At 41.1% G+C, this 11,419-nt stretch overlaps 2 protein-coding genes across 2 annotated transcripts in view; both read left to right on the top strand.

Annotated features, from left to right (window-relative positions):
* The first annotated feature begins 599 nt into the window (after positions 1-599).
* LOC137975855 (BTB/POZ domain-containing protein 6-like) lies at positions 600-3,338 on the top strand. Its single transcript, XM_068823057.1, has one exon. The coding sequence runs from the start codon at positions 662-664 to the stop codon at positions 2,042-2,044; it is 1,383 nt and encodes a 460-aa protein (XP_068679158.1). The 5' UTR covers positions 600-661; the 3' UTR covers positions 2,045-3,338.
* Positions 3,339-9,929: 6,591 nt separating this feature from the next.
* The window catches only part of LOC137976352 (zinc finger protein 510-like), a 17,570-nt gene continuing 16,080 nt past the window's right edge, over positions 9,930-11,419 (top strand). The window contains exon 1 of the mRNA XM_068823692.1: positions 9,930-11,090. Coding sequence (XP_068679793.1) covers positions 10,245-11,090 — 846 coding nt within the window. The 5' untranslated portion in view covers positions 9,930-10,244. The remainder of the gene's footprint in view (positions 11,091-11,419) is intronic.

The following is an 11,419-nucleotide window of genomic DNA, read 5'->3' as shown; positions in this document are numbered from 1 at the left end:
GTAAATGAGGTAATATAATATTAAAGTAAATCGTTTACGTACCATTGAAGAAAAGTCGCCAAAACTCCAGCAACGCTCTTTTTCTCTCAGTCATCTTTCTGATAAAACTTACGATCAAAACAATGAAAAACCTCGCCGAGAGGGTCAAAAGCGTTTTCCTTGATCCCTGGTTTACTTAAAATACATTAACATGACTTGCAGTTCTAATACGTATTCACAGAATTTCTCCTTCGTGATTTGCATCCCTTGCGCTGCGAAACGTGCGCCTACGCTTTTCTCCGGGTTTCGACAAAACACTGACCTCCGGTCAACTGACCCCCTTACTGACCCCCTATAAAAGCCAACAATAATCGAAAACTAACCTTTTTAAAATGGGTGCTTAGACTTAAATACTTTTGAACAATGCCGTTTAAAGAGGGTTGTTGAGGCTTAAGTAAGCAGTATTCATTTTCCCATTGATTTTATAGTGGGTCAGTAGGGGGGTCAGAAAGGGGGTCAGTTGACCGGGGGTCAGTGTTTTGTTGAAACGCCTTTTCTCCTACGCTTGTAAACAAGTGATATCACGGACATGCGCAGTACGTTATTCAGCCCTGCCAATCATACATAAAAACGTGGTCCTGCCTCATTAGTCGTCCATGCAATTTCGTCGCCAGCCGAAAACATGGCAGGTTTTGACGAGGAGTGGGGAAAGAAGAGGGCAACAATAAGTGAGAGATGTATGTTTATGTTTAACAACGATCTGCTGAGTGATGTGAGTCTTGTTGTTCGAGAGGCAAGCGGCAACAGTAGTAACTCCAAGAAAAAGAACATGGCGATTCCAGCGCACAAGTTTGTTTTGTCGATTTGTAGCCCAGTATTTTTCGCTATGTTCCGCAGTGAAATGGCTGAAAAGTCAGAATCAATTGAGCTGCACGACTGCGAATACGAGGGAGTGTTAGAAATGTTGAGGTACATGTACACAAAAGAGGTAAAATTGAACGAAAATAACGTGATGCTTGTACTATATGTCGCGAAAAAATACATTCTTAAGTCACTCGCCGACGAATGCGTCGACTTCCTGTTGAGGAACTTGGATGTGTCAAATGTGTTTTGTGTTCTGTCACATGCTAAGCAATTTGATGAGAATTACCTTGCGGATCGATGCTGGGAAATGATTGACAGAGAGACTGTGGAAGTCGTAAAATCAGATGAATTCGCGACACTTGAAAGGTCATTACTTGGAGCTATGGTTAAGAGAGATACTTTGACCATCCCGGAAATGGAGTTGTTTAAAGCTGTCGATATGTGGGCTACCAAGGAATGTGAAAGGCAGGGTTTAAGCACAGATTGTGGCAGTGTCAAAAGAAGAATTCTTGGGGAAAATATTGTGAAAAGCCTGCGATTCCCAGCAATGACGGAAAGAGACTTTGCTAACATGGTTGTCAGTGCCAACATCATAACAAACATAGAAGTAAAAGAAATGATGAAAATTTTCGAAGGAGTGCTGGAAGGACCTATTAGTTTTCCAGACAACAAACGGATTGGCACCTGTCAATCATGCTGCAGGTTTGCAAAGTTTTCCTCTCATACCTCTCATGAATGGTTTTATGATAAGTATGAATTTTACCGAGTGGGCGACTTTTGTTCTGAGGACAAAATACAGTTTTGGGTAGACAAGGATATTATGCTGCATGGGATCCGCTTGTTTGGCAGGAAAGATGTGGACTATGACAACGTTCAGATAAGAATCTTCGGTCCAGAGCACTGTGAGTTTTCTCATCAAGGAAGTTTTAAATCTGTACCTCTTGCCTACAAGGAAGCAAAAGTTGATGTCTATGATATATGGTTTGATCCACTGGCTTTGAAAAAGGAGAAAAAATATTATGTTTCAGCTTACATAGAGGGGAAAAAATCTGGTTTTGGGGTTGGTGGAGTTGCCACAGTTCAGTGCCAAGATGTTACATTTCACTTTGATGAAGCTTTTCGCGACTTTCCCAAGATTAAGTGTTTCACACGTGTTGAGAGGGGGCAATTTGCAGAATTCTTTTTCACTGTGGGACAGTAGTACAGAGAGACTTCCTTTGACCACAAAAGTACAAAACTGGCACTATTTTAGACAGTGTGGACTAAAACATTTAAATTAATGTTGTATGTTTATTTTGATGTTATTAAAAAGTCATTGAATTAGGTTGAGTGTGAAGAGAAGAATTATGCAGGTCAAAGAGACCTGTCCTTGGTGGATAACAGCCTCCAAGATCTGAATAAGTCTTTACCTCATTTGATAGCCTAGTTCAATAATAATAATATCATTGTATTTTTCATTCAAAATCATTCTAAGTTCTTAACAACGTTACCTGCACATATATAGCAGTCATAGACTTCCTTCAAAACATTTGCCTTTTCTCAGCACAGTTTCAGGATAATAAAAAGATGTGTTTCTTGCTGATAATCCTCAAAAGATGGATGAGATTAATCTAGTACTATTTTTGCTGTATTCTTGCATTTCTTCCATTCAGTGTTAATCAGAAATTCAGCTACTTCGTTTTTGGATAGTCATTGACTCTTTCAACATTTTTTTTACTTTACTCATGCATAAACAGCCAGACTGCCACCTTAATTTTATATTGGGGCAATAATCAAATAGGTTGGGTATTGCCTACATCTTAGCCTACATGTAGCCGCACCCTCCCCCAAAGGGGAAGGTGCAGCTACACATAGGCTACCTTCATCTTCCAATCTTCCAAATATGGTAAACACTGGCTAGTTATGAGGAATTCTCCAAGTTATGTTAGCCAACAACCCTCCAAGTTGCAATCATTTTGGTCGCCATGGCGCCTTTAATTTCCGAGCTGGCAACTTGATCTGTAAAAAAGTCTCCCTAAACCAAAGGAGTCGGTTGCCAAATAGGAACCAGGCAAAAACGTTTATTTGGAGGGTTTGCCAACTAGAAATGGCAGAATGTTTTGAATGAATAATAATGTTTGAGAAAAATAACTCTTGTGGACCACTTTTTAGGGGAGTTTATTACTAGTAGTGGTTGACAACACATTGTGTTCTGTGTGGCAGCACCAACATTAGCTGTGTTACTGTTGTTGAGTTTTAGAAGCCTACGTCCCATTTTTTTGAGAATAAAGCTTTATTTCTTAATCACAGAAAAATTCAGTGCAAGCTGGCTAATTAAAAGGATACTCTGAAATCTGTTTTGACAAAGGAGATCTTAAACATAATGCCACAACAAGGATGATCTGGATGTACATTGAAAGGGCAAACGCAAAGATATCATTAAAATGTTCATGTTTTGTTATGAAAGTATCTCTTTAGTCTTAGTAAAATGTTCCTGTTTTGTTGAGTCTCTTTAGTGCTCGTGCCAAACAAATAAATTTTATTTTTTGACTTATTAAAATTCATTGATCATTTTGCCAGATGACCTCAACACCCACTCTTGAAATTGGTCTTAAAAGGAAATGTACCAAAGTAAATAAAGGCCAAAATAAAACTCAGAAGGTGCAGTTATAAGCCATTTAGCAATTTTCCTTGGCATAAATTCAGGCAAACTTCTCGATCAACTGATAATGTCCTGAAAGCCATAACCTGTTCCAGTTTCCTAGATAGTAGGGAGGGGATCTAGAAAAGTTTCGCCCAGTGAAAACCATGAGGGGACTGGGGAGAGATGGTGAAGTGGAATCAATACCTCATTACGGTATACCAGCTCTTGGTATATCCTGTGGGTGTTCAGTTAATAGGGACCTTAAGATCCGACGACGACAACAACGAAAACCTCATAAAAGTAATAGGTGCACGTGCATCACACTTTTTTGTACATTTCTTTGCCGTTTTTGCACGACTACGACGTGCAAACTCCTGATTTCAAGTTTTATAGAGGACGTAAACAAGCAACGACGAAATTTTCTTTGTTTTACCTGCCGTCGCCGTCCTCGCAATTTATAGGGACCTTACGATCCGACAACGGCGGCGTCCATGAAAACATCGTAGACTTCGCATCCTTTCACTGTTTTGCGCAACTATTCCAAAGGGTCCCAGTTACTTAAAAGAAGGGAATTTAGTTTGGAGCTGAAGAGAAGGGACCGCGCCCGAGTTCTGACAGAGATGGTAGAATTTGTCGCCTTGACGTTCTCGTTCCCAAGTCCCTAATTACTGGGCCTCGTGTGCGCAGAGACAACTCTCCCTCACCGTACCTTTCTACATTGAATATTTTGACACCAGAAACAGTATTTTGTAATTTGGAAGTGGGCGGACTGAGTTGTATATATAAAGATGCTGTCAGACAGGCTCTGCCCTTCTCTCCTCTCTGTTTTGCTCGCTCACCTTCGCTTCTCGTCTACTTTTTTTTTTCAATGAAAGGTTACGTTTATACAAACGTTGGCCGTGTAGCACTTATATTTTAAACAGAGTTAACTGAATAGAGTGAAATGTGAAGTGCTAGACTTATATCCCATATGAACCATGTGAGCGTTAGCCCTACTGATGGAAATGGGCCCACAAATGGACAGAGAAAAACTCTGAGTTCATTTCCCACCCTGGTCAGAGTTTTTCTCTGTCCATTTGTGGGCCCATTTCCATCAGTAGGGCTAACGCTCACATGGTTCATATGGGATATAAGTCTAGCACTTCACATTTCACTCTATTCAGTTAACTCTACTTTTTTTTTGCTCGTGTGCACTGATCGAGAATTAACCTATCTATGATAGGCAATTGACGTGCAGCCACGAAAGATGCAACAAAGTGAACAGTTCTTTTGACATGGTAATTCTCACTGGGGCCATATAGGTGACCCAGCCCCGGGGGTGATAGTGGGAAGGCCTGCCTGAGACTTCATCCCTGCAGGGGAGGTGTGTGGGGCCTGACTGAACATCCTATTAGAAAGAGATAGTCACCCTGCATATGAGACCATCAATGCATGGACACCTATTGAATTGCTACAGTCTATATGCGGCCTGCTAGAGTTCATGATAGTAGAGTTCTGAGTCTATGCAGGGTCTTTCGAGGGAATAGCCCATAAACCGGCATTTCGGAGATCGCTGCAAGAAAAACCCGGAGCCCACCTTTAGTGATGTAACTCTTGCTTTTCACATTCTTCCATGTGGTTTATCTCTGTCTTAATTCTCATTGGTTTAAATGCTACCTATATGGACAATTTTTAGTTTCTAGCTATTTACGGATGGAAAGATTGCTTTTTTAAGCCGTAAACACCAGTGAAATACCAGCCTGAGACATGTGAAAATAACATGTTAACTTTACATGTGAAAATATTAGGGACCTTAAGATCCGACGACGGCGACGGCAACGGGAACGCCAAAAAAGCAATTGGTTTAGTTACCAAAACAACTATTTGCACGTGCATCACGCTTTTTTGTACATTTCTTTGCCGTCACTGCAAGACTACGACGTAAAAATCCCTAATTTCCCGATGTACAGAGGAAGTACACAAGCAACGACGAAATTTCCTCTCTCTTTCTGAACTTGAATATGGCTCTTAGGAATTCAACTTTAGGAGAGTTCGTCTACAATTGACAAAGTTAGTGACTTGGAGTAGTCGCTATGAAGATTGAAAGAACGCGTATTCACGTTTTCAGCGACGTTTTCTCCGCTGTCGCCGTCCTCGGACCTTAAGGTCCCTATTATCACGGTTGCTTACGCGGTGTTTGTATAATAAATAAAGCATTACATGGCCGCTTGGGGATACGAAATTTCTCTTCTTGATGATTTCCATGACCAACGTCAAACTGTGTTCAGCTCAAGTTAATTAAGGCATTGGTCTCCAGTTATTAAGTCGAAAAGTAAGGGGGTGGTCTATTTTCGATGCATTAGCAGTAGCACGTTGAAAACTTGTCAGACACTTACACTGCTAGTTTTTGTCTATTTGGCCCGCACAAAATATGCAAATGAGGTCACGTGACTCGTCACGCCCAGAAAAGCTTTGAACTAAAATGGGCACACTTTTTCTTTTTCCTCCTTAATTTTTCCCGGCTAGTTTCATGATTTTAAGGTCGTTAGATATGTCATTTCTACGCTTCGCAATGTCAAGATTTTTGGAAGGAAAAGCATGTTACAATGATACACTTGTATTGGGAGACTGGGTACTGGTCGGAACACCCGTTTACTTTTAAAACAAACGAGATATTTCAAAGTTGGCAAGGGCAGTTAGTGTAGTAGTTTATATTTTGTATTTTCTTGTACCAGTTACGTAAAATAACTCTTGCTAAAAAGTCTCCCCATTTTTTCTTAGAGAGTTTTCGAGACTTTGTGGAGTTGTGAGGTCACGTGACCTAATTTGCATAATATTTGTGTGTTCTGAAGCATAATTTTGTTTGTGGTTTGTAATATTACTTGGTATTTTGTTCAGTTCATGGTAAACAGTTCTTATTATTGACCACCCATTTATTTTTACGGGAAAATAACTGTTGACCCATGCCTAAATTTACTTAAGAGCTAAATTTGTAGTTTTAGTGCGTCCTTAGTGACCTAATGCTTGAGAATTACCATGACACCACAGTTTCCATCATAAACTACATCATTTATTTTATAATTATTGTTATTCTAAACCACAATTTTGCAAATATTAATTCCCGAAAAATATTTGATCACGAGTCGTTTTCACGTGTCTCTGGTAATTCTGGCTCCCACAAATGAGATATTCATGTAAGTAAAGAAACGTTCAAAATTAATGAGAATGATAAGCTGCCATTCAAAAGAAATAAATACTATAAGGGAACTCCTAAATAATTAACCTTTTACGATAAAAAGAAATAGAATCCACAATATGTGCTTCACGACCTTCATATTTCTCATTAAACTCATTAGACGGAGTCTGCTTTTATTCAGGTAAGAAACCTTTTTGTTTCTACAAAATGAATAACTGGAAACAGAGTTGTATCAAGTCCAACGAAATGAACGTTTTTTTATTATTTTACTGAATGGCGGAGGAGACAATAACAGCTAAACAAATATTTAAATCTCAGTTCGTATTTTCCTTTTCTTGACTCAAAAATGTCTTAAACAGAGAAAAAAGCCGCAAATCACATTGAAAAAGTGAAAACATGTTTCTGTACTTTTTTCGGAAAATGGTGGACTTGTACTCATAGTTGCCGCAATTATCATTGTTTTCTTCAAATGTTTATCATCACAGCTGGGAGTGATTTTGAAATATAGCTAAACTGAACACGTAACGGGATGTTTCAGTCTAATATCTAATTTAAATTTCGGTACTGGGCGTGCGTGTGTGTGTCTGGTTTTTTTTTTTTTAATTATTATTAGTTTTAAAGAAAACAATGACACATCTGATGGTTAATTAAGGAATAAAATTCCAGTGGTGCTCTGATTTGTCTCTTTTAATTTGGCTCAAGATAATCTGAAGCAAACAAGTGAACTGAACTTTTTTTTTATATTATGAGTGCAGATTTGGTTCAATTCAAGTTGACTAAACTTTTTGCAAGAGATCGGGGGTTCAAACTTCAGGCTATGTTCTACACTATACCTGATAGCCCTGATAGCTCTTACGTGGGCACTCGCACGAGCTCCCGGTCACACATACTGAAGTATTTGGGCTTGATCTCAGAATGGAGCTAAGCTGCGCCTCGCCGATCTCGAAAGTGGAGCGTCACATATCAGATAGGTTCAATTCCACTCTTTGGTACAACTGCCTCGTACCCAGACGTCTCCCTCTAGATGAAAATGTGCGCGAAAAGGAAGGCGGGAAGGACAGAACGGGCGAGACGTCTGTACCCTTCCCATGGTCCCTTGTGGTTCATCACCAGTCACTCGCGTTTCGCGCTCGCCTCCACGAAGCGAAAAACGAAGCGTCCGAGGAGGAGGCTGCCCCGGCATGATGTTCAATGTTTGTGAACGACAGCCAGTCTGGGCCGTTACTGCGGTGCATACTGGACTGGACAGTTTTTCTTGTCGGCACGAAAACCTATCCGGTATAGTGTGAATATATACAAGTACAAGGAAAGGTTACGTTTATACAAACGTTGGCCGTGTAGCACTTATATTTTAAACAGAATTAACTGAAGAGAGTGTAGGGTAACGTGAAGTGCTGGATTTCTATCCCGTATGAACCATGTGAGCGTTAGCCCTATTGATGGAACTGGGCCCACTCAAGGACAGAGAAAAACTCCGACCAGGGTGGGAATTGAACCCACAACCTTCGGGTTAGATCGTCCGCCGCTCTACCGACTGAGCTACAAGGTCAGACGGGAGCAGGCCGTGGGAACTGAAGATCTAGCACTTCACGTTACACTACACTCTCTTCAGTTAATAGTGTGAATATAGCCTTACAGCGCTTTCTTTGTGGCAGCACGGCTATTAGGCTTTATGAGGCACCTTACAGCTTTTCTAGAGATCCTTCATTCAGTACGTGATGATGGCCAAGTTTCTTATTTCTCTCCAGGCAGAAGACAAAGGACCATTGCCGGGCCCGTGGAAAGTGTTCCTCAATTTACCACTGCGAGAGGCAAAGCCCTAAATTGTTTTCCTGTCATATATTTGCTCCGATCAGGAGCCCATCGGTTCCTGCTCCGATACCTAGCGATTCCTTTCACAGATTTGACTGAAAATTTTTAAATTTTAAGCCCTACAGGTTCGCGAGTATTTTCAGTTTTTCGACCACTTTTGCCTACCTGACTGTTTTTCTTTACTCAGTTTTCTTTTCAGGAAAAGAAGATTTGATAAGCTGGAAACTGTTCGTGCAGTGTAAGGCGAGTTCCTCATACTTCTTCAGTGAAGGGATAATCTTTCAAAACGCTGATGAAAATGCATCTTTGGGTACCGAAGCCGGCTTAAAAAAGCAATAATTGGCGATACAGAACAGGTTTCATCCACCAGCCTCAATTTGTCTCGAGATATAAGTGAATCTTACTTTGACGAGGAAATAACTGATGAGAACGATTTCACTCAGGAACCGCTAACTATATAATTATCCTTAGCACACAATCTCTGCCTTCTTCCCCGTGCTCCACATCCTGGACGATTTAATTAAAGTCAAATAGAGCGGTTTTCAGTTGAGTGTCGAAAGTAATTAGCGAATTGCATTGGTTTTGCATTACTTCACTCAATGATTGGTTCAAAGTTCTCGCGCCACTTTTTCAACCAATCAGAAGTGAAACCAAAACCAATCGCGTGGCTCGCGCGTGCACATTTTCCCGCGCTTTGTGTCGGCTGCGTGTAATTATTTCGAGTTTTGTTTGGTTTACTGGATTGTCACCGTCCCTTTCGGATTGGCCAAAGAAATTAGTTTGGTTTTGGTTTTACGACACTCGATTGAAACTCGCTCTATGGACTACAGGTTAGGAGGCTTAACTGTAATTTAAAGCTAAGCGCGACTTTTTTTATAACCCAACCGACTGTTTCTTCGATACATGCAGGAGCTCCTTTTCGATGATGTTATAATCACCAAACGATGGAAACTGTCAAAAACGATGATTTGTGGATTGTAGCTGAATGTGTGAACCATTACAGTCACCACACAGTTAACCTCAGACTCCCACGAAGACGTTCTTAGGGTTCGTCACGCGCCTTCCTGCCCGACCAACTCTTGACGAACCCCAACGAACGTCTGCGTTGGAGGCTACTACACAGCCGACCCTCTTTATATTTGACGCCGTGCCAAACTCTTAACTGACGACGTAACAGGGAACTTTCGAACAACACTTTCGTTTGTTTTAACAAGCTTTGTTCTGACAGCTCGTTACCATTATTGTTACCCAAGTAAGGAGGAGCCATCCCTGGGTACCACAGTTTTTTTCCTAGCGTCCGGCTGGATGCTAGAGATAACAAAGGGGAGCCTCGTTCAGGAAGAGAGAGTTACCCTGGTTCCTGTAAAGAGGGTCTCAATGCCGGGGTTAACGTCAACCTTCAAAAAGTTTACTGCCTTTCTTACTAGTTCTTACCGTCAACCGTCAGAAAGTGTATCTCAAATTTCACTGTTTCAGCTGATCTTCACAGACTTTGAAGTCTTTGAACCCTGCGGGCAGAGGCCCTTCGTTCCTCCTAGGGGCTCCTGACTGAGAATGGCTAAACTGGAAAACTCAGTTCCCATGTTCTCAAAAACACACTGCGTGATCATGACATTCATGACATGACATGCATGACAAGTCAATGGGCGGTTTTCAAAATGATGAGGTTTGTCTGAAAGCGTTTCCTTCTTGTCTCGCCTCATTTTCCCGCGGCCAAAACATTGAAAATCTTCCGACGGAAACGCTTGCTACGCAGGCTAGAACTAAAGTGATTTGTGTGTCTTGTGGATTATGCCATCTTCCAGCATTCCTGTTCCAGATAGGGACGCAGGAACTTATGCATCACCCCGCAAGAAGAGCAGTGCGGAGAATTATCGAAGGCACATTGCAAATTTGAGGTCGGACTTGGAAGCCGTACGCGCGAAATTTCGGCAAGTTTTGCGGGACAAATCTGCAGAAAAAAGGAGAATCCAAGAGAATTTCGACAGGGAGAAGCAAAAAACGATCGAGCTTACCACGAAGCGACTAACGGACGAGCATGCAGCAGAGGTTAAAAAAGTACGGGAAAATGCAGCGAAGGAGAAAGATAGCGAACTCCGACAAGTTTTGAAGTTCAAAGAGGAGGAAGTGAAAACTTTGAAGCAGCAAGTTCTGGAGGAGAAGGAGAAGAACCGAAGTGCCGAAGAAGAGTTACGGAGGGTTTTAGCGGATAAGGGAAAAGAGGGTGAAGACCGATCAGAGATAGAGCGAAAATTGCGAAGCGAGATCGCCAGTTTGAAAGAACAAAAACATAGAGTGGACGAAATGTACCGAATTAAAGTAGCTGATGACCACGAGAAAGCCGAAATGATCCGCCGCTTAAAAGCGGAGCACGAGATCGAGCTTCAAAAGTTTATGAAGTACTCCGAACGCGAATCTATCCAGAGTTTGCACCAGAAGGGACTCACTGAAAAAGCTCTGAAGAAAAAAGCGCACGAACTCGCGTTCAATTACTTGGCAAAGAAACTTGAAGACGAAAAAGGTGACCTGGAACGCCGCTTGTCGCACGGTGGCGATTTGGAAACTTTGCGGCGGTCAAATTCACACAAGATGGGTTCCTCTCTTGATTTCGACTCAAGTGAACGTTTAGTTGAAAGCGTGAGTAGAATATGTTTATTTGTACTTCAAAGTTTGCACTTCAAATAAGCTACTGTTTCCTTTTAACGCGATACTTTATATGGATTGCTAAAACAAAACAAAATCTATCGTCTTTTACAATACCTGCATTTGCAAAGTATGACATTGAATAGGCCTTTTGCAACAAATTGGTAGCATGACTGATAATAAACTTTATAAATTCCAGAAATGGAAAGATCGCGCTCGTCTTAGCCAGAATACAAATTTTCAGAGAAATACCACTTAAAATTCCATACTTTTTTGTTTACGAACGAAAAGCTTTTGCCTGCAGTGTAATGTTTCATAATTAC

This window comes from Montipora foliosa, chromosome 11 (genome assembly GCF_036669935.1).
Source record: "Montipora foliosa isolate CH-2021 chromosome 11, ASM3666993v2, whole genome shotgun sequence".
Classification (NCBI taxonomy): Eukaryota; Metazoa; Cnidaria; class Anthozoa; order Scleractinia; family Acroporidae; genus Montipora; species Montipora foliosa.
The sequence above is the reverse complement of the archived record's forward strand: the minus strand, read 5'-3'. Positions and strand labels throughout refer to the sequence as shown.

Coding starts and splice junctions, on each gene's coding strand:
- LOC137975855 (XM_068823057.1), top strand. CDS start 662: ATGGCAGGTTTTGACGAGGAGTGGGGAAAGAAGAGGGCAACAATAAGT.